The following is a 22,660-nucleotide window of genomic DNA, read 5'->3' as shown; positions in this document are numbered from 1 at the left end:
CAATGCAATCAAAGTGAGAAACGTGCAAATAGATTGATGTAAACAGTCATCTATTGAACTGCCTCAAATTTATCTCTCTTTCAAGAGATGCGAGGCGCGATGATCTTTGGCTCTTTATTTGGCTATATACTGAAATTGAGCTTGCAATGATGTCTGTCTGACAAGTAATGGAAAAAGGAAAAAGTTGGAAGAGGATATAGACCCGGTGTAATGTTTGAATAATTTAAGCACTGTGCTATTGCTAATAATTATGCATTTGTATTAAGCTGTAAACAATATTCTCTTATACAACCTGGCTTGACAGTTTTGGCGGATACTCGTATAGCTTATAGTAGTCAACAACCTCCCCATTCAAATTATTTTCGCCTTCAATGGGCAAGTAAAAGACATTTCTCCAATTAGGTTCCCCAATGATCCAAAAGTCCAACCAATTCTGCTTCAATCCGTAATCGGTAGGTATATCTATATGCAAAGGGTCGACACTGGCAGTTCGATTGCGGTTAAAGACGGATGCAATAGTCATTTTTATCGTCATCACAAATTGATCAATTCCAAGCAAATTCAAACATGTTTGCAATTCATTGTGCTTTCTGTCTGATCTAGATGGTTGAGTAAGTGAGTCTGCAACTTCTTCCGGTACTGTTGAATGGTTCAGTCTTGGGTTGTATATTTTTGAATTTAATGAACTAAATTCCCAAGTGGTTAAACCACGCAAAATTTGAAAAGTTTGAACCAAGCAAAGGAAAAAGATCCAAATGTATTGCAACCAGCACCACACCAACAAATTGAAATGGAATTGATTATTCTTGTATCCATAGCATAAATCATCATCAATCAATCGGCAAAATAAGCTTTGATTATCCTCATCATCCGAATCAAACGAGTCTTTAGATTTGTCAAAATATTGTATAGTCAAGTAGGTGAACAAAAGAATGGCCAAGTTTAGTGCGTAAACGAATGTAATGAATAACTTATGATTCCTAACTCCAATTTCGTTGTACACCCACGGACAGTAATGGTCAAATCTTGCCACTAATTTCTTATTGTGCCTCGAGTATCTCGAACGAATTGGCTTACGCACAAACGAGTTGACACAGAAGTGGTCGGTGTCGAACTTCCCACAGCCAAGTAAATCTTCAACTTGCGAAAGGATTACCACATTGTCAGTAGGAGTTGGTACAAAGCCTGGATTGATGAACATTGCTTTGAAAAACGACCAAACAAAGACTGCTATAAAGATTCCCATAAATAAATTGGCAAAAAAATTGGAAAACAAAGTGGCAGGAAGTACTTTGAATATCCAGATTATAATACACCAAAACGCCGTGGCTGAAAATATACCAGCTAAAATAGGTGATTTTGGAAGTGGCTTGTTATCAATCAAATAGGTTGGTATTATCGTTTTGTTAATGACAAAGATTCCGAATGCAAAGGATGCAAAAGCAAGGACCAACTTGGGAAAAGCCAAACCCTGAGATGTATTGCATATGTTAAGGGAAATAGGTAAAAGAACAAACGGCGCAAGATATGTTAACACTTTGCCGACTTTAGGACTCACCCATCTAACCTTTGGAGCCCAATTGTTTTTAGGATCCAATCCTGATTCTATCAAAACCTTTCGCCAAGCATTCAAACAATTCATGTCTCTTGCAATATCGAAACTATCCTTTCCCAGGTCATTTTTGAAAAAGATGTCTGACCCACTTTCCACCAATGCCTTCATGACATTTTTGTGACCACGCATAAAACACCAATGGAGAGGTATGAATAAACTATCGTCAGTTTTCGACACATCCGCACCAAACTTCAATAACGCATTAACTGTGAATACGTCATTTTGATAGCTTGCCCAATGAAGCGCCGTCCTGTTTGATCCATCTGGTTCATCGATATATAACTTCTTTTTGCTGTTTTGGTCACAACAACTCAACAATAAATACACAACTAATGTAATATTCGAACTGTGAACGGCTAAGTGAAGTGCATTGTAGGTTTGTAGATCACGCAAGCTTGGATCTGCCGACGTGTTTGATATCAAGTATTGAACAATGTAAACAAGTCCATTCCTGCAAGCCCAATGAAGTGGCGTCGCTCTTAATTCTCCTCCATACAAATTTGGGTCTGCACCACGTACAACCAAATATTTTACTAATGTGAGTCTGTTGTTGATACACGCCCAATGAAGACCACTAATTCCGTCACTAAACGTATCATTAACCTTTATGGACCCTGACTCAACTAACTCCTTCACCAAATCGAGTGATCCTTCTTGACAACCTTGCATGAATTTGGCCAAGTCAGGGTTTAAATCTTGCTCAGAAGGTTTTGGTGCTTCGTGAATGGATGAATTATCTAAACCCGACTCGAGTTTATCTACAACCGCATCTGTTGATTTGAGGGAAGTTGTTTCGATTTCATCTTGGTCATGAAAATTTGGGTCCGCTTTTGTCTCCAACGTATCTAAAGGTATGACATCAGTTCCTGGTGTGTTATCAACTACAGCAGTACCATTCTGTTCCAATGTCACGCCGTTACTGGGTTCAACATTTGCTGGTTGGTCAATTTCTGTAGTCATTCCTGGTGATCCAAAATTAGTTGTGGAATCAGTTGTTAATCTCGGCTTAAGAAAGGATTTGTATATTTTTTTTGTTGTGAGTCTGTAGTCGCGCTGCGCATTGCCTGGTGGAAGATTTTGCAGCAAAATGAGTGACCTTTAGACAACGCCATAACGCTGAGGAGTACTACTACTGATGAAAGGTATCAAAGTATCTACACTTTCCTTGATTAATCTACTTCTTTTAATAATACTAATACGACAACGAGATTTGGTTCTAGTTGATATTATGATGCACTAAGGTAGAATCGGTTTCCTTTGTTTTAACATCGGATATGGACAGGGGCTGTGATGAGGTAGTGACAGTGGCATTGCTCGTTTGTGTGGTAGATCCACTTGTAACCTTGGCGCTGACACCAGAAGTACTTGACGAAGTACTTGAGCTGCGTGGTTTTCTTTGTAGCAATTCCAAGATCTGGTCTCCAGCTTTGATAGCACCAGGCTTAATTGTTTCATCCACAAATGGCTTAACTTTCTCATCGACAAATGGTTGCACAGTGTCATTGATAAAGCCAGGACGAACCTCATCTTTGGAAATTAACCCTCTATTCTTCTTTCCCACTCTTTCCAAATGCTTCTCCAACAATAAAAAGTTTCTTGAGTTTGCCTTGTATCCTATTTCGATCAAACTTCCAATGATAGGAATAAATCCCAAACCAAAATCAATAACAATGTTCAACAAAAATAATAATTGTAAATCCAACGGTAATCCACCCTGTATTTTTCGAGCAAGCGCCAACAACTGTAATGACCAATAGGTTTGTATCACAGTTCCTACCACTGGTACCACACTGACAATGCTTGCCCATCCAAATTGGACACCAAGCAATTTAAACCAATAATCGTACCTGTAAGCCTTTTTCTTGAATGTCTCTAAAATGCTAGTATCGTGTTGGGAAATACCCTCTGGCACCCTCCTGGTTATCTTCTTATACTTTGTTCCATTTTTCTTTTGAATGGGGACGTATTCGTAGTACGGATCTTCAACTCCCAACCTATTCCATTGATTGTCTTTCAAAAGACGATTCGCAACCCATTTGATTATAAATGAAGACATTGGTATGTGATAAAATTAAGTAATGTATCTTTACTCGTATGTGTGTGTAAGTTGGAATGTATTTATATATTTTTTGAAATTTTGCCAATCTTCATATGCCACAAATATCTCGGTGCACAAAATGTTAAATTATAATCATAAACAATTGCTAAAGTTGCTATTGACCTTTGTGAGTAAATACAATTTTAATATTCATAATTAATGCATAGCCCAAACTGAAACACCTTTTGAGTGGAAGGTTTACAAGATGTGCATACTTGTTTTTAGATGTGTCAGAATGTGCATGACGGTGTTTGCTTGCATAGAGCGTGGGGGTATCTAGTTTGCTCGGTTATCGCTTAATAGACACGATACGATTCTGAGATCAACTGACAAAGCTGACTCGAATAGACTCGTTTTGATGTAGTACAACTGACCCTTTCTTTCCCTGTGTCATCGTTTAACTTCTAAAGGGCCTCAAGGTATTACGCTCTTAAAAATCTTAAAGCCGAGATCCACAATTCTCACCGCAATCTAAAAAATCAACTTTGCAATATAAATACCTAGACTTGAAATTTATTAACCAACAACTTTCTCATCTCACTTATTGTAGCTGACTCAAGTACAATTTCATTACAAGTCATGGCAATAATCAAAAGACTCTTCATTAAAGCTTCAAACAACTATGATTCAAATTTCCAAATTGTTCCGGTAAACACAAACCAACCATTAGAAATCAAGTCTGATATTGGGGTTTTCAAACTTTTGGTAAACATTAAGCAATTTGACGGGTCACAACCCCATTTATCGAACAGTCTATACAACCAAGATGACAAGACATATCTCAATGGTGAGAAAATTGACTTTAATCCTACACCAAAGGACAAGGGACCTGAGCCCAACTTAAGGATCAACATTGAATTCACACCGAAAGAGGATATCAAGGGTGGTGATTTGTTATTCGGTAACGATTTCACCTATGCAATCAAAGAATATGTTCCTACAACCTTGATGAATACTGGTTTGAAGTTGTTCAATTGGTTTGTAAATGACACCGTTAAGGGTGACGTGTACAATGACAAGCCATACCTTTACGGTTTGGCATTGAATAGTTTCAGCTATATCGGAATAAACCAGCCAATACCTTTGGGAATTATTGACGAAAAGGCACATCCAATGAACTTCAAAGAGGATTTCGAAGGTAAGGTTGAAAAGCCTCCAACGTCGTCAAACGAAAGAAAGAAACGTTTTAATACGACGGCTAAATGTGATGAGTTTACATTTGATAAGGGGCAAAAGTACAATTTCACATTTGATACTGATTTTTTGAAACTAGCCGATTCCAAGTACTTAGTCTCGATTCCTAAGTTTGACTTCGATGTTAGCAGGTACGCCAATGATACTCTAAACAACGTCAATTGGGTCATAAAAGAGGGTGGAATTGAAGGCGTTGGTCTTGGAAAATTGGGGTTAATTATCAATTTTGCTTTAAAGACGGAAGAGAAGGAAGAACAGTCTACTGAACATTAGAGAATATACAAAAGGGTTTATATAGACCAAGTTTATTTGGTAGCCTTTAAATTGGTAGCTTTTTTGTTAACTTTTTGTGTAAAACTCTTTCTGTTTTGTTTTCACTTTGATAGAAATACAATCAAGGACCTCGTTAAATCGTTCACATACGGATCGGTAACACTGTAACGTTTGTGTTATATAAACATTAAACGTTGAACTTTAAATCGTGAGTGCAAGATTATGTCGGAAAAGAAGGACCCTGGAAGTAAAAGTCTAGAGCTGAACCTACGGCGATACGATGATGAGCTTGAGTCTTCTATTGGAGCTATATTTGACAGTATAGACTTTAGTTCAATAGAGAAACACGCAGGTGATGAAATAAGAGAGAATAAAGATTCTCATGAAGGAATACCGAGTACGCAATATTCTCCAACCCCCAATAGTTATGATGACGATGGCATGGAGGATGCAATTGATAATGCATTGAATGATGTGTTTGACTTTAAAACCGAAGCTACCGAACGAATAGCAACAGATGAGGAGCACCATCGTGGAGATGAGGAAAAGACGCTACAATCCGCGTTAGTGAGTGAATCACTTTCAAATAATGTTTCAGCAGAGGGCGATCTATCGGCGAGGGCGGTAGAATCTAGTGTACCCACAGGGTCAGAAAATCAGGACTTGGATGATGCTATAGATAGTGCTTTTGATAATCTACTAAGAGACCCAAAACCAAGCCATGATGAAGGGTCTCATAAGGCGGCCTTGCAGGAAGAGGTAGACAGAAATCGCGGCGATGACACAGCACTAACACTGGAAATAATGGAAACGGGAGCACAAACACAAGAGCAAAATGATTTGGTGGAGAATCATTCGGCGGGACAGAATGATGATCTCAAACACGATATCTCTGACTCTTCTTATGGAGGACGAGACGGTGAAGGTCAAGAACAGCAAAAGACTGACGCGTCTTCCACAACAGGACCTGTCAATGGTGATGATCCTGATGATGAGCTAGACTTTGCAATACGTAATGCTCTAGGTAATATCTTTGAAAAGCAAACCCAAGAAATTACAACACATAGTACGAGCCCGCCCGCTGCTGATCTGGGAAAAGGAGAACGACATGGAAGTGATGTTTCAGCTACATCAAAAATGAAGCACGGTTCTTCATTGCAAGATGAACCCAAAATTATATCACACATTCGACTGTACGCTGATCACGATGACACAAAGACTCTGACCAATGTGATGTTCGAAGGTACAAATAAGAGGTCAAAATCCAAGCTAACGCAAGTCCCAAAAGATTCCACTACTATACCAGACGACAACCTCGATGAAAATTTGAGAGGTATCATTGGACAAGCATTTGATGAAATATTTGGTAAGGAGTCATCCAACGCGAACTATTCAAACGAAGTTTTACAACCCCAAGCCCACAAGAAAACGAAATCAAATATCACAACGAACCACAAGAACTACGAGAGTCGTGGTATGGGACCAACATTGAGCCATGCAATACAGAATACTGCGACAGATCTGTTGCGTCAACATAAATCGATCGATGGTACACATTCAACTACCTCATTCGGTGTGCAGAATTACGAACAAGATGAAGACCAATCGCTAGTCGATGCAATCGGGGCTGCTTTCAGATCTATTGAGGAGTCAAGTTCAAAAAACCGATCTAGCACATTCCACGAAGACTTTGAACACCACCCCACAGCCGACGACGTGGTATTCGAGGGTAGAAGTGATGACAAAAATTACGCTAGCAAATCACATAAGCAAACAGGGGATGAAAAAGCCGCAACTGACCAAGATATCGTGGACGCAATTGCTGATGCGTTCAAAAGTGCTATGCTGGCCGAGCACGATATGAGAAATTACAAAACTAACAAAGACGAATCTTTCCACGAACCTCAACTAAAGTTTAGAAAGAAATCAGTCAAAACCTTGGCTAACGAAATCACACAGCAAGTTCAGTATCGCTTTAAAGATGAACAGAAGGCGAGGGAAAGTATGCAGGTAGCTGGTACATTTAATGTTAAGCCTATACCAGCCGTGCACTCCCAAAAGGATGATGTGTTACTGAGATTAGATAGTCAAGAGTCGAATATAAAGCTCCGCACAGCGATTACAAGCGCGGTTAAAAGCGCTGTCGGTGCAGAGAAGGAAGACGAGATTGTCGATATTGAAGAGTTGCAAATGAATGATATTTTACAAAATGCAATTAAAATGGCTTCAGAAAATCCGCAAGAGCTTATATCCAATTTAGAGATTGACCAAGTCATTAGTGTTGATGACAAAGGGAGATCAAAAATTCTTGAAGAGCCACACAAGGCAAACCTCACTGGTCTTGGAGCTAGACATAGAGTTAGACCTTCTAAACCTGCCAAGGACCAGCTACGAGTTCCGCCTTCACTAGAAGACAAATCCAAATCATCGCTTTCTTCTGAAACAAAAAATGGAAACAATGAGCAGTTTGATTTCTCATCGGGGCTAATATCGAAAGAAGATGCTGCTAAGAACTCATTACTTTCGAATCCGGATATCAAGTCTCAAATCTCTTCTGTTATGAGCTCTTTGACATCGAAAATCAACAGTGGTGAACTTGCCGATACAAACATATTATTTACAATACGGCAAATTACCGAAGAACTAGCCTCCGGCGGATCCTTGGCTAATTTCCTATCGAATCAAACTCCCTTGGACGAAGTTATTTCCGGTAACGAAGAAGCTGATAGAAAGGCACTTGCAAATGCGTTAGGCATGGCTCGCCACTTTCTACTTGACTTTCCATCAGAATCACATGTGGAGGAAAAATCGGTTGACGAGATCAACACTATGATATCCAACTTAAATGAAGATTTTTCGTCGACCACTCTACTGCTTTCAAATGAAAGAGCCGAATTCATATCCTCCATTGCTAATTCGACATTGACTGCGCTTGTTGACGATATCACAGACATAAAGTATTCTGTTGAAGTATTCGACGATGTTGAGAAGTTTAGAAACACTTCTCCAGAAGCACGTAGAAGAACGAGAGTTGGGAATCGAGAGAGAAAGAAAAAGTGGAGAGAGGAGAATGCAGAACGGAATAGGGATATAGAACTCAGAACAAGAGTGTTGAAGAAGGCCCTGGCAGAATTTGGTGAGGAGGACACTTCTAGCAAATTAGAGTGGATAGAGTCCGAAATTAAAAGGAGGAAAGCTAGGAGACATGCTCGATCCCAAGCTGATGATGACAAAACTGAGGAGGCTGCTAAAGTTGAGAACACCAAGTTACAAGACGTCAACGAGAAGGCACAACAAGTTGCTCAAGATAAACGTTTAATTAGCCAGATTAAAGACGTGTTGAAGATATTCTTTGAGAGACCGGACCATCTAAAAACGTCTTCACAATTGATAACTGTGTCCAGCGTTCTTGGAGCGTTATCTTTGATCTATTCCGAAACTATCAAATTGGACGAAGATGTAATGTTGGCAGGTATGAAATCCATTTTGAAAACTATTACAGATCGTGTACACATCCTCGACGGTCACAGAAGTAGGTTAAGTCAGGCATTGTTGCGGACAGAATCGTCCAAACGTCGGTTATCAGAAATTTTACTGAATGCAAAACGTTTAAAAGTGGATCTGTCTTTACTTGCGTCTTTTCAAGATAGCGTACCACAGTCTTTGCGTGTTGCAGATGGTATTGTTAGCAGGCCGAGTCTACAGCTACCACGGACATCCCCATTCATATCACATAAAGTAGGCAGCAATGCTGGTACCTCGACTACAGGATTGCGAAAACCTGGCTCATTTCAAAAGCCAAAAGCGTTTGAAAGGCCGGGGAAGGACAAGAATAGAGGAGGCAGTTTAGATTCTCCTAAAGTGTTTTCAACCACTTAGTCGTACATTAATACACAAATTCAAGAGAGGGGGCTAGTCTCCTTGTGCAACCAGTTATACGCTCTTCTGTTATTCAACTCTAGTAGTTTACTGCCGAAATCGTCTCTTATACTCTGATGATACTCATTTATCCACTGTATCTCAATTTGTGACAAGTACTTCGTATCAATCAACAGCTTGGCAAATGGGACTTTTGTCAAGTACTTGAAACCTAAGAACTTGTCACCTTTCTTGGTTTTGCCAAAAGAATCGTCAAATTCGGTTATTTCCAATTCACTCTCGATTCTAAATCCAACTTCTCCATCAATATAGTAACCTGGTTCGTCGGTTAATATAGCACCAGGTTGAAACAAGTCAAGTTTGTTTGTATCGTTAACCGTAGGCAGAATATATAAGGGCCCTTCATGGACCAAACCAAAACTTCCCACTCCGTGTCCTAGACCATGTACATAATCAAGGCCATAATTCCACAAGGGTTGGCGAGAATACGAATCCAACACAATTCCTGTTCCCTTGGACCCAGTAGGAAACTTTGCCATAGCCACCGCCAAATGGCCTTTCAAAACAAGAGTGTAGTACTTTTTGAGATCGTCAGTAGCAGCCGATTTGTCAAAAAGATAGGTTCTTGTGATATCGGTTGTTCCCTCTAAGTAGTGTGCTCCCGAGTCCAATAAGTACACTTTTCGAGGGTCGATGACGTCATTTTGATCTTTTGTGGGGGCGTAATGTATTATAGCCGCATTTGATCCAGTCAGGGAAATTGTTTCATAACTTAAACCTTTAAAATTGGGTAAGTTCTTTCTAATGCTATAGATTTTCCGCGAGGCATCATATTCGGTAACTTTTGCGTGTTTATTGATCAACTGATGTTCCAACCATGACGTGAATATGATGAAAGCAAGGGAGTCCTTGTACTGGGCAAGCTTCGCATTGTGAGACTCAGTTTTGTTTTTGAAAATCTTGATATTTGCAATGATTGATTCATGTATGATATGACGTTTGCTAAATGAGTCTGGAATTGCATCATACAATGCCCAAGAGGTTGCTTCTTTAGTTGGAAGAACAATCTTCAAATCAGGGTCAAAAATAGTTGCTTGTAATTGAGATGCGTGCCGATAAAAGTCATCATATCCAGCAATGGTTAAGTTTTCAATGGTCGCCAAATATTTCTTCAACTCAGGACCACTATTTTCCAATTTCTGATGATTAACATATAACGTTACGGTAGTTAAAGTCACGATAGCGTAGGAGAAAAATACTGGAGCAAAAGGTATATCCGTGTCAGCGCGCAAGTTGAATAACCACGCGATACTGTCAAGCTCAGTCACCAAGTAGTGTGTACCACCTCTCTCTTTCAAAATTGACTTAACTCTTTTGATTTTCTCGTTAGTATGCTCCCCACTGTATTTCAACTCCCATAGATAGATAGGCCCCAATGATCTCTTTGGTTTCTCAGAGCCCCAAACCTCATCAACAAGGTTAATTCCAAACAAGGGTCTGAATTCAAATTCCGAGGGGCTCTTACTAAAGAACTCACCCAAAGAAAAGCTAAGTGTTCTTGGATCACATGAAAGAACATTACTGAAATCATTCGCTACAGCTGCTTTGACCGCATACTGATACCAGATTGGATACCCGGCAGTGTTTTGTTTATTCAATTTCCAGAGTTGTGGGTCTAGCTGCTTTTGCGCTTGTAAAAAATACCTCCCGTCAGTTGATAATATTGCTTCCCCTGTAAGTAATTCAGCGTCAGTCAATGTAACGATAGCCACCCCAGTGCTTCCCGTGAAACCTGAAATGAATTCTCGTCTTCTGTCAGATAATGCAGTTTCCTCAGAGTGGTGCTCGTCCTCCGAGGGGATAATATAAACTCCAATCTTGTGTTCCCTCATTTGTTTTCTCAAGGCTATCAACCGTTCTGCGGGGCTAAGTGCAGACAAGAGAGAGGAACATTGCTCAGATGGTAGATCTGGTAAAGGCTCATCGTCATCTGAGTAATCGATAACATCATTACCTTCTTGAATAAATGTGCTGCTTGTTGATTGTATCAAATTTATGGGAAAACAAGCTTGGAACGGATTGAACATAGATTTGAAAAAGATGTGAGACAGAGAAGTGTGAGTTGAAATCTCATTCTCCTCTTCCAACCTCCTTGTCCTTGCCAACAAGGGCTCCTTTTCTGAAAGAAACAGCGACATATCGGAAATTTGGGTTGATAAAGAGAAAGAATTGTGGATGTGATTTGTCGAAAGATTTCTCAATGATACAAATTGTGGTGCTTTTGGATATCACTTTTGTGTAATTTAACAGTGCGGCATCAGAGTTTATCGCAAATGAACTTATTGGCACTAACACGGAGTTTAAACACCGAGTCAATCTGAAGCCACTACTTAGAACTTTGAGTATCGTATCTCTTCTATATTATACAAATCTTAAGTGAATGTGACCTTGTGTACTGCAACTATGGTAACGATATCAATTTCAAAAACCCTCCAGAGCAACGCCTGCGCAGAATATTTAGCAAGTGATACGAGATTCTTTGTCTACTGTGAAGATTTTCCAAACACTCCTCGGTGAGCTTGGACAATAATCAACCGCGCTACCATATTATCAAACGACACGTAAAAATTTGGCACGACGAAAGATTATTAAGGAGAATAGTTTACTGCAGTCGAGATGTTCAATTTGATAACACGTGTGCAGTCTGCTGCTAACCAGGCATTGACGTCAGCTAGTATTCTATCGGGACTAGTCATAATCTTGACTTTACTTCAATTATACAGAGATAATGTTTGGTCTATTAATACCACCACCATTTCTGGAATAGAGGCAAAATCATCGGTCAAATATTCATTTCAATATGGTTCAATTAACAGAAAGCCGAAAGAGAATGTCAAAATATCATTTGATTTAGACACAGATTTGAGTGATCTTTGGAATTGGAACACCAAACAGGTTTTTGTTTATTTGACAGCGGAGTATCCAGGAAAATCCAATGGTAGTTCAAACAAGGTGACCTTTTGGGATAAAATTATAAAAGACAAAAAGGATGCCAAATTAAGCTTGAAGGGCCAAAGGGGAAAATACTCGGTATGGGACGTGGAAAAGAGCTTTAGAGGAAGAAATGCTACTGTCAAATTAGAGTGGAATATTCAACCACATATAGGGCCATTGATATTTGGGGAAACTTCAAATGTTGGCCATTTCGAATTTCCACAAAATGAGAATAAAAAGCAGTAATGCAAAATTAATGATCTATATCGTGTTAATATACATATATATACAAGAATATTCTTGGCTGTAAATACTCAGCTAGAGGTTCTGTCAACTTTTCCCACAGCGTTGGTGGTGTTTGGTATAAATATTTTAGTATTGTTATGGTTGAATAGTAATTCCCTTAATACATCCTTTGTCCTTCGTAGTCTCGTATCTTGCGACGAATTCAAATAATCAATTTTACCATTAAAGGCGGTCAATTTTGAATAATAATTTAGGTCTGATTTACAGAAAGTGGATATTTTGGGATACCGGCCTGCAAATGAGGCTTTTCTACCCTTGTTTCTCTTGCAGTGCTCAGAAACTGCTTGAACTAGTAACCTTGAAGTTTCATTGAAAAGCTTTGGCTCGTTGTTGAGATCACGAGCTGGATTAAAGTAGTCAATAAAGTTGAACTGATTCATTGAACGAGATCCATAGGGGTCTGACTTAATGTTGAACAATCTCCCGGATGAGCTTTTCAAGAAATTGAGGCATCCTATCATTTTCGATCGAGCTCTTACTTTATTCAATGACTTTATACCAAAATAATCAGAAAGGATTTTATAATTTTCAGCAACTATTTGTTCATCGTAAACGTCGCATAAATAGACCATGCAGATTTTATAGCATAGCTTCTTCTCTCGGTATAACTTGAGTTGTGATAGGTTTCCCGTTATCAAATACTTCTCAATGATCTCCATAGTTTTGGCAAAATGCACTAAAGGTGCTTGCTTCAAAAAATAGGAAATTATGTAGTTGTAATCAAATATGTTTGGCTGAAGTCCCATTTGTAGCACATTAATTATCTCCTTCTGCTGTTCCACTCCAAATGCATTCTCGTTGATGAGGTATCTCATTCGTTGTATAGTAAAATAGCTTGATGCTTCATTGAGGACAGGTGGGATTGATGCATCATCACCGTTCCCCATCTCTTGAACATACTCAGAAATCATGTTCAGGTAAACTTCAAACTTTTGCTCCAAGAAAGGACCATATTCAATGCTATTGACTTCCTTGTAACATATTGTCAAGAAGTAGTCAATTTTGGCTCTCAATTCAAGTGGTAATTTACCATCATAGGCCCTTTCACAAAATAATACGAATCGAGAAAATAAGTTACTTCCCTTCTTTAGTCCAACAGACTGCACATACTTTATCAAAATATCGCATATTAAGACACTGTCATTCTTAAAGTCAAGTCTAGGATTTGATTTTGACTTTTCCGCATCAAACCCATACAACTGGAGCATTTGTTTCAACAATTCAGCACTATTTTTGTAGCTTCTATCATACTTCTTATCCAATGATCTCATCGCTCTCATCACATGTATATAGGACTTCGCAGTCACCAACACCCTCCTTTGGTTCATCTCATTAAAAATTTTCATCACGTTCAATGGTTTGTAGTTTTGATACACCAAATTTTGTTTCATTAGCGGCAAGTACAACCTTTCATCTAGTCGCATACGATTCGCAATTTGTCTCCTTAAAAGACTATTTATCGTTTTTATGGGTCTTCCTTGAAGGTATCTTAATGAATTAGCTTGTGAGTAGTCTATTGCGTTCTCTCGTAAAGCATCCATTATTGAACTCAAAAAATCTACACCACCAAAACCCGATTGAAATATCGAAAATTCAGATTGTAAAGCCAATGAAACAATGTAGTTTGTTTTGATATTATTGTATCGTTTAATGCTTCCGGAAATATACAGACGGCGCCATTTTTGATGATTCTTCAACTGAGATGCATAAATTTGCAAATCTGAGAATGGTGGATTTGTTCGGCCATGGGCAAGATATGCAACATCGTCAGCTTTTGCATATTGTCCAAGTTTGGAATATGCGTCGATCAAGCTACATGCAAAGTCATTATCAAATTTATGGAAACGTTCTGCAATTCCAAAAAGTTTGTTTAAATCCCCCAAAGCGCAGTTTTGGGAAAAATGACGCGCAACTAACCCCAAAGCTTTACCTGATACAATAAGAAGTTGGTGCTTTCCTTCCCTCTCGAGGTACGCCTGAAGTGTTGCCAAAACCGACCTATTATCTCCATCCAAGAAAGATAGTTGCAAAACAAAGGGAAATAAGTGCGATATACCATCCTTATCTGCCCTCTTTTGTAAGACCAAAGATATATAATCCTCAAATATAGCTTCAACTTCCTTCTGGTTTCTTCTTCTTATCTTGGCTTTCATCCTAGCGATAAAAATAGCTGCATTCATCTTTAAACCACGTTCTAAAATTTGCTCGTATAATCTTTCCAATTCACCATCAGCTTCAAGAAATTCTAATGCTTGCATCGTAATTCCGTAATGAACTGTGTCCGGTAGATTTCCTTTCCCATACATGTTCTCGAATCTATCCTGTAGTGATTTCCAATCTTTATGTTGCACACAAAGATCGAGAAAAATGGCTTCCTGTGATTCATCATCATGAAGTTCTTCATTTTGCAAATATATTTCGTAAATTTTATTCTCGTCAAGCCTCAAGCAAGCCTTCATAGCGTATGCAAGATCTAAGTAGTTCAAAACTTCTCTTTTGAGAAGATTTCTTTGTCTCCATTGTGCTGATTTGAATTCAAATAATCGATAGGTCACAAATGGTGCCTTTTCTGAAAGGTTCCGCATAATATTAGTCAAAAATTTATAAGCAACAAACACATTATAATGATTTTCAACAATTTTGATGACTTCCTGAAAGTAGTCGTCAAATTTATCCTCACTGGAAGGAATACCAACAGATTGAAAAAGTGCATCATATTCTGATGAAATCTCACTGGTAAACCAACCATCACCTTCGATTATCTTTGCATACTTTACAAAAATTTCAATCGAATGCATTCTGGAAACATGACCACTACCTGCAGTTAAGGAATTTGCAACAAGGATTTTCACTACATCTCTTTTTTCACTCTTAGTTATATCGCCGCTCGTCAACAATGACAACACACTCTCCTTATCGTATTGAAATAGACCTGATGGGGATCTTTGTAGCCCCAAGATTCTAGTCACCTCATCCAAAAAGTTGAGCTCGTCACTCGGTACAAGCTTTTGTATAGATGGAAGAACTAAATTTTCATATACATGAAAACGACCTGTACTCAAAATCAATGATAGCAATCGTTCTCTTTGGCCCAAAATGCGCCTTATTAATTCGAGCAAATTCTCATTCTCTAATTGATTCAGGGCTCTCCAAAATTGTGTGATGAACTCAAATCCCTCATCTGGAAACTCAAACGAAGCCTCGACCACCCTATAAAAATCCATAGTTACTCGAGGAACCAGCTCTGCAGACAATCGACCGAGATTAGTAAGGTATTGATTTCTCTTCTCTTCATCGAATATTAGCGAGCTTGCTTCTGCATATTCATGATCTAGGAAGCTGCCTAAAAATTCTCTCGTTGGTACTTTTGAATGGTCGAAGGTGGAGTACAATCGAGTGCTGGTTTTGTAGCGACCTCTTGCATTTGTAAATAGTGGATTTATCAGTTTTGGTGAATGCCTTAGCCGTAGGTTAGAAGTTAGTTTCTCTCTGTGAAAGCACTTGCTAGCTGAGGATCGTACTAGAAACAGATGTTGAAAATTTGAGTGTTGGTGACAACTGCGGACAATTTTTGCTATGGATAAAGTATTTCGCAGTCGTATCATCATATACTATATCATGCTAATGAATTGGTAACTTTAAACTATGTACAAGAATGGGTTAAATGTGATGTAGAATGTTAGCTCTCACTCGTATGATTTGTAGATGAGAGGTGAAAAATTCTGAGTACTTTAAGTGGAGCTACCGAATTCAGAGATGACAAAATCCTACAAATATTGAAATTATACCAGTGTGTAAGTTTTAAAGTGTATAACATATAAACAGTGGCAAACTAGTTTCTGTGAAACATCACTTCATCAATGAGACTTTACTTTTCAGAGTCATTAAATCAGTTTTTTTTATCTGTAGTCATGGAAGCCGAACTCCTCATACAGTGTGAATATAAAAAATCATCACCAAAGTAAAACACAGCCAATAGCTGTTGTTCAATGAAATGACGTTTCAAGCCACTAGATCAGTAACACGAAAGATACTCTAGAACTATTAGGTTTCATGTTAGTAACTGTCCTTCCTCAATTTCATAAATGACTGCTACTTAGCTGTTCAGTAAACGACCTTTCATCAACTACTCACCAATCAACATTTCTAAAAATTTGTACACAAGAAATGCGACTCCTTCTCCTTAATTGTACAAAAGAAGGGACTGGGAGTGGATTATGTCCGCCCGGTCGGATAAAATCATCATAAAAAATTCAAGCAACAAATTGTCCTCAAAGATCTATCACATACTCTATATAATGCACGTTAGTATATAACTCACACGTAATCAATCTATTAGTAGTTGTCAATGGCTCATACAAGGCTGAAACTTAACGAATATGCTTATTGTCAACCCGTATACATTCAGTTGGAACAATTGGTAAAATGCAATTAATCATCGCCAAGACAAAAACTTGGATTGAAAGCAGGTTCGACATACCTATGATTGAAGCCAGATGATCACTTGACGCATGCAAGTCTCAATCAAGTCACCTAGTGTAGGAAATAAAAAAGTTATGGAAAAAGATTTTGAAATTTTTTTTTTCGTTCTTCAGTTCAGAAAGTTTTGCAATGAGTTTGAGGAAGAGGTAGCGTGAGAAGCTACCATTTATATGGTAGTTGCAAAAAGTACATGGCTTCAAAGGAGGGGGATCGACTGAGGGTTTCCACATACCAAAAGTTGATAATAGGAAAAGACAAATGATAGCATTGTAAAGTTGGCTATTTACAAGGGAATATTAAAATTGGACACAAATTTGGCTGTTGATGCGACGCGATATAGCAAGGCTTCATCTACTTCAATCGTTGTTTGAATGCTTTGAGCTTAAAAACACCGAACCTACTGAGGAATTCTCTTTTGTTTCTTTCAACTGTGACATTATCAAAGTACCGCTCAAAGAAATCAAAAATAGGATCAAAATCAACCAACCATTTAAAGTTGAAAACAAGAATGGAAAAATCAAAGATAATGAACACTCAAATAGCCAGTGCAAACTTGTAATGACTATCCAGCCTTTGGACCTGGTTGACGAGGAAAAGCTCTCCAATATATATAACCAGCAAACAGGTAAAATCAAGGAGTGGAAAACCATGTCCATTAGTACTGTTAGTGCCAATACAATCGATGCACACTCCTTGCCAAACTCTACCTTCAATCCCCACTCGATATCTAAGTTAAACTGGCTCGTTTCATTCTCCCTTGAAAACCCTAGAAACATGATGGAGTAAGCACCCACCAATGTGGTATTGACAGTCATCCCAAACATTAAGACGTCCTTTCTTCTTAATAAGTCAATAACCCCCATTGGTGCTAATATGAATATGTATCTCATCACCAAGTCAAATTCCAGTACTATTCTCATTTCGTTCAACGTTTGTACCTGACACGCAATACATATAGAACGCATTGAATCTAGCAACCTAATAACTCCAATAAGGTCAATCGTTAATTGTAACAAGATTCCCGTGCTTACTTCTCGAATATATTTCCTACCAAACAATGCATTCATCGAGCAACTCCTCACATTGACTGCAGTGGAATACTTCTTGACAACATAGTGTTTATCACCAAGTCGCTTTCTCTCACGTTTGTATTTGTTTCTAACACTTTTTTCAGAATTTGCCGTCTCAATACTCTCTAGTACTTCAGCAGCTATTTCCCACTCATTGTTTGATGCTAACCATTTGGGGCTTTCAGGGAAGAGCATAATTGAGACTGATGCGAAGGAAATGGGGATAAGATCAATCAACCAGTGCAATTTTATATACTGGTCCTCATTCAATATTTGCATAGTCATCATAGGCAACAGGTACATAAGCAAATTTCCAAGACTGGTTGCCAAAATGTAAAAGGACAATATCCTGCCTCTTCTTCCAGATGGAATAATCTCATATTGAAAGATGGGAATCACTGCATGACTCATTCCTATTGCAATTCCCTTTACCATTTTTCCCAATGCAAGCAGCAAAAGGGTTTCTGAAACAAATGTGAAAATTATACCAACGACCCAAATCAAGCAAATACATTTTAGTGCTTTGTTGTAACCGAAATGTGCAGCTATTTCTCCTCCAAGTACACTTCCAGCTAGAAAAGATTTGTTAGACCACACACGTGGAAGTTTCCTTATCTAATTCAGACTATTTACCTATTGCTCCTAAAACATTGCTCGATCTGAGTAAATTCTCCTCAATTTTTGTTGGATAGTTGTAGAATTTGGTGAAGAAGTCCGAATACTTCAAACTTGTGTATGAAAACATCTCCATACCAGAAGCAAGTCCAAACAAGGACAAACTGATTCCAATAATGTAACTGTTGTAAATCTTTACAGACTTGGTCATCTTCATGGTGACCATTGGAGGGAGCGTGTTGTGGATTTGTTTGGTTGTAAATCAAAACTGATGAATTGGTTGCGCAAAATTCAGATCCAATTGAGAGCTTTTGAGCCAAATGCAACCTCTCAACAATTGGCCATGAGTGATAATACAACTAGCTCTTCTCACCCCAGAGACAATAAGCACTTGTATTCTCATTTGATACTGGCTCTAGCATGTGAGACGGTCCAACACAAACAAATCATAACCAAACAAACACTAGTAAACTCTCCAACCATTTTAAATATCTACAGAGACTTCAAAGTTAGAACGAACAAGCCATTCAAGGGACTGTCAAGTAGGTTGTTGAATGATGCTGAGTACCAGTATCTAGTTCCGCTGGAAGAGGATTCCCAGATGGACGTGTTTGACGAGGATGACGAAATTTTGGATGAGTTGAATACATCTATGCCCGAAATGCCTGGCATAGAGCCATCAGAGAAGGAGGAGGATCCAAATTTTGATTTCACTCAGGTGCTTGTAAAATACCATTCGGTTCAGATTAATGGAGTTGATTTCAGATTTAAGTCGGCTGTAAGGTCATCCTGCATTATACGAGCTAGTTTAGCGCAAGAGGAGGATCATATTCTCGTGTCGTTGAAATCGGGGTTTCTACTTTTACTAAGGGTATTTTTGGTCCCTAAGCACATTAGAGACGTAGACTATGAATATCAGCCGTCGTTGCATGATGAAAACTTCACTTTTAAGCCATTTATTGTTCAATGGTGGAATTTGCAGCAGAGACACAATTTTCCCGAGCTAAACACAAGTGGGTTCATCCTCAAGTCATCTCCATCGGGACTTTCGGCCGTATCATGTTCAGCATCGCAGTCATTTCGCATCTACAAAACATTAGAGCAATCTAATGCCGGTACAGTTTTACAGAATCATTTGAACGTTCCATTAGAGGGATTGTTGGTTGATTCATGCTTTATTGAGTCAAGATCAGCGATACAGACCGATATGTTCTTGACACTAATATTTACAGAACAAAGAAGATTATACATCAATTTATTTTGCTGGTTTAGCTTTTATTCTGGAGATGGGGGCATATCAAAATCAACTCTTCCTTTGGAGAATACATTCAAGATACCAATATTCATTGCACCGTTGCTGCGAAACTCTGCTTTCCTTTTCGTATCCCCTAATAAGTTGACCTTTATATCTGTTCATGATATCATATCAGGCCATTATGAGTTCCAGGCAACCGGCTTTCGAGCAGATTCATATCCTACAAATTTTTATATTCCAAAGTCACAGATAAGGAGTATGGGCGATTGTGAGGTGGACGAAGTACTCCTTTCTTCAAATATCGGAGTGATTTATTCGGTTTTGATTTCCAAAACTGAGATCGAGTCCATAGAACCAATTGCCAGAGTTTCAGACAGTATATCTACATTTACTTTTGAAAGAATTTCTGAGGGGTACGAACTAACTTACGCAAGTGCAAACGGATCAAACAAGATTATTATATTAAGTGACTTGTTCGAGCGAGAGTATACATGTGACATTGAGGGTGATACCAAATTAGTTTACTCCAAGGCTGCTTATCAGGAAAATTTAGACAACTGGGCTCCCATAGTAGATTTTCAGATTGTTCCTTCAACACTTCCTGGTAAAAATGATTTTTTGAATAAGGATGAGCTCTGGGCCATCACCGGGTCCTCATCGAAATCTAAGCTTTCACACATCAAAGTTGGTTATTATAGCGCAAAACAGGAGGAGTGCTATCCCGAGCTCAGAAAAGTTGTTCGGTCCTGGTATTTAAAATTTCAATCAAGATTGGTTTTGGTATGTGCATTTCCATTTGAGACTAAGCTCCTTGAATTTGAGGGACTAGGCGAAGAAGACGTCGTTGAAGTTGAGGATGCTGAGATTTGCAAAGAAGAGCAAACTGTTTTTTGCGATATTGTAAACTTCCTGAAATTTACCGATATCATGATCGATGATATGGATTATATGATTCAAGTCACTACAAATTCAGTGGTAGCTACAAATTTCACATCATCATGCACCTGCATTACAAATGAATGCATACTATTCGCCGAGATTATTGCGAATCATCTTTTCTTGATAGTTGAGAGAGAAGCAAAGACAGTACTTTGCAAATATAAACTCGAGCCAACCTCCGCTTTTTCCGATTCGGCTCATGTTATCGATTCTCACATTGTCTCTGAGATGACTTTAGCTTTTCAGCCATCGATGATGAAGAAATGTGTAGTACGGGGTAACGATGTGCTTACTGTTGGTGCGTATGAAGGTCTCATCCACTTCTACTCACCAAACGAAATTCCTTTTACAACAATGGAAAAACTTGTAATTAACGATGTGTTTGGAAACGCCTCAAGTTTTGTCCCCCATGATTTGGTATTGATTAAGAATGAGATCTTTGTAGGTACAGCAGAGGGATATTTGGCTCGATTTTCCCAAGACAGTCTAATACGTAAATCGTTTTTGCGAATTGGTGACAGGGAGATGAGAATTTATCCAAGTAAAGATGAGGATTTCATTTACATCCAATGTAGAGGTCTATACATGTTGGACTTGAAAAATAACAGCTATCCAACGCTTGTTCAATTTAACGATCTGACTCCGAAAGCTGTAAATACATTGGTTGAGTTTCCAGCTACTACCGAATTTTCAACATACAAACGATTAGGACTTTTCAGAAGCAATGGATTTGTTATGACGCACATAACGACATATACTCAGCCCGTGGTTAAACAAGTTCGTATTCCAGATGAATCTAAAAAGCTACTATTTTTACCGCACATTTCAGTATTTGTTTTGCTCTGTGGATCACGCCGAGGAAAACTAAAGTTTGTAGATCGACAAACATACAGAGTAATGGAACATTCAGAAGTCACTTCAAGACGATCAAGTAGAGAGGAGGTCTTAAGCAAGAACGAGGTTGCTCTTTGTGCTTGTATTTGGACAATTAAGCGACAGGATAGAGAAACTCACAAATTACTTCTTGGGTGTTCTAATAACTCAAATGACAATTCCAGTGGCCTGGTTAAAGTTTTGAGTGTAAGAAAAGTGAAGACCAATGAGGTTCCTTCTGTCAGCGTCTTGGAGTTGTCATCTTTTGATCATACTGGACCGGTAACCCATATTCAACAGGTCGATGATCGGATATTTTTCACAGACAAGCAAACAATTTACTTCACGTCTTATGAAGAGACTGAGAAGAGGTTTACACGAGTTCAATTTTTCAAACAATTTCCCAGTGAAATCAACTCAATGAGTGTGCATGGAAACAAGATTTTGATTTGTACAAGGGACGATTCATTATTTCAATTGGACACCTCTTTACTGACTGATGTCATAGCTTGTTATCCTAAGTCTTTTCCAATGATCGGACAGGTAAATCTCGAAGACAAGGTTTTTGCTAGTGCTAAAAACTCACTGATAATTATCATGGATGCCAGTGAGACCACATTGTACCCATTAAAGGGGACAAAAATACATATTTCAGGTATTACGAGACTAGCATTAGCCAACTTGAGTAATCCTTGGTTCGAAAACAGTGATGCTGGTAATGTCGCTCTTGGTGTAACAGTAAGTGGTGAGGTCTTTATACTACGATTAGTGGAAGAGCACGGCAAAGAGATTGAAGAGCTTACTGCCAACTTGAACAAAAATTCAGCGTTTGATTTATCGTTGGTTGACCACTTGAATAAATTGGATCGCCCCTTTATTGGAAAGTTGAGTGGGACAGGGTTATTGTCTCTCAACAAGCCGTACTTTGACTATGCTGAGAATAGACATGATCCAAATTCAAAAATTCCAATAGTTTTAGACTACGACCTCAATGAATTGGCTACCAATTTGACAAAGTTTGATATCTGAGCCGTCTCGCATTAAATATATATATATAAGGTATCTAA

General features: G+C 38.6%; 10 protein-coding genes across 10 annotated transcripts; 4 read left to right on the top strand and 6 right to left on the bottom strand. All coding sequences in view use genetic code 12, as the record gives it.

The window, feature by feature from the left end:
* Positions 1-283: 283 nt before the first annotated feature.
* On the bottom strand, positions 284-2,575 carry CORT_0A01810 (Akr1 protein; the record flags this gene model as incomplete). Its single annotated transcript, XM_003865964.1, has 1 exon — positions 284-2,575. One exon carries the CDS (start codon positions 2,573-2,575, stop codon positions 284-286), a length of 2,292 nt encoding a protein of 763 aa, XP_003866012.1.
* Positions 2,576-2,831: 256 nt separating this feature from the next.
* On the bottom strand, positions 2,832-3,671 carry CORT_0A01800 (hypothetical protein; the record flags this gene model as incomplete). Its single annotated transcript, XM_003865963.1, has 1 exon — positions 2,832-3,671. The coding sequence occupies one exon, from the start codon at positions 3,669-3,671 to the stop codon at positions 2,832-2,834; it is 840 nt and encodes a 279-aa protein (XP_003866011.1).
* A 621-nt stretch (positions 3,672-4,292) lies between these two features.
* CORT_0A01790 (hypothetical protein) lies at positions 4,293-5,180 on the top strand (the record flags this gene model as incomplete). The annotated part of the gene is made up of 1 exon (XM_003865962.1): positions 4,293-5,180. The coding sequence occupies one exon, from the start codon at positions 4,293-4,295 to the stop codon at positions 5,178-5,180; it is 888 nt and encodes a 295-aa protein (XP_003866010.1).
* Positions 5,181-5,402: 222 nt separating this feature from the next.
* On the top strand, positions 5,403-9,059 carry CORT_0A01780 (hypothetical protein; the record flags this gene model as incomplete). The annotated part of the gene is made up of 1 exon (XM_003865961.1): positions 5,403-9,059. The coding sequence occupies one exon, from the start codon at positions 5,403-5,405 to the stop codon at positions 9,057-9,059; it is 3,657 nt and encodes a 1,218-aa protein (XP_003866009.1).
* Positions 9,060-9,079: 20 nt separating this feature from the next.
* Positions 9,080-11,257, bottom strand: CORT_0A01770 (hypothetical protein; the record flags this gene model as incomplete). The annotated part of the gene is made up of 1 exon (XM_003865960.1): positions 9,080-11,257. One exon carries the CDS (start codon positions 11,255-11,257, stop codon positions 9,080-9,082), a length of 2,178 nt encoding a protein of 725 aa, XP_003866008.1.
* Positions 11,258-11,735: 478 nt separating this feature from the next.
* On the top strand, positions 11,736-12,299 carry CORT_0A01760 (Spc3 protein; the record flags this gene model as incomplete). Its single annotated transcript, XM_003865959.1, has 1 exon — positions 11,736-12,299. One exon carries the CDS (start codon positions 11,736-11,738, stop codon positions 12,297-12,299), a length of 564 nt encoding a protein of 187 aa, XP_003866007.1.
* Positions 12,300-12,367: 68 nt separating this feature from the next.
* CORT_0A01750 (hypothetical protein) lies at positions 12,368-15,967 on the bottom strand (the record flags this gene model as incomplete). The annotated part of the gene is made up of 1 exon (XM_003865958.1): positions 12,368-15,967. One exon carries the CDS (start codon positions 15,965-15,967, stop codon positions 12,368-12,370), a length of 3,600 nt encoding a protein of 1,199 aa, XP_003866006.1.
* Positions 15,968-17,197: 1,230 nt separating this feature from the next.
* On the bottom strand, positions 17,198-18,346 carry CORT_0A01740 (predicted membrane transporter; the record flags this gene model as incomplete). The annotated part of the gene is made up of 1 exon (XM_003865957.1): positions 17,198-18,346. One exon carries the CDS (start codon positions 18,344-18,346, stop codon positions 17,198-17,200), a length of 1,149 nt encoding a protein of 382 aa, XP_003866005.1.
* A 190-nt stretch (positions 18,347-18,536) lies between these two features.
* Positions 18,537-18,752, bottom strand: CORT_0A01725 (hypothetical protein; the record flags this gene model as incomplete). Its single annotated transcript, XM_003865956.1, has 1 exon — positions 18,537-18,752. One exon carries the CDS (start codon positions 18,750-18,752, stop codon positions 18,537-18,539), a length of 216 nt encoding a protein of 71 aa, XP_003866004.1.
* A 45-nt stretch (positions 18,753-18,797) lies between these two features.
* CORT_0A01720 (hypothetical protein) lies at positions 18,798-22,622 on the top strand (the record flags this gene model as incomplete). Its single annotated transcript, XM_003865955.1, has 1 exon — positions 18,798-22,622. The coding sequence occupies one exon, from the start codon at positions 18,798-18,800 to the stop codon at positions 22,620-22,622; it is 3,825 nt and encodes a 1,274-aa protein (XP_003866003.1).
* Between the last annotated feature and the right edge of the window lie 38 nt (positions 22,623-22,660).

Source organism: Candida orthopsilosis (genome assembly GCF_000315875.1).
Source record: "Candida orthopsilosis Co 90-125, chromosome 1 draft sequence".
NCBI classification, from domain to species: domain Eukaryota; kingdom Fungi; phylum Ascomycota; class Pichiomycetes; order Serinales; family Debaryomycetaceae; genus Lodderomyces; species Lodderomyces orthopsilosis.
This window is presented reverse-complemented; position numbering and strand designations above follow the sequence as displayed.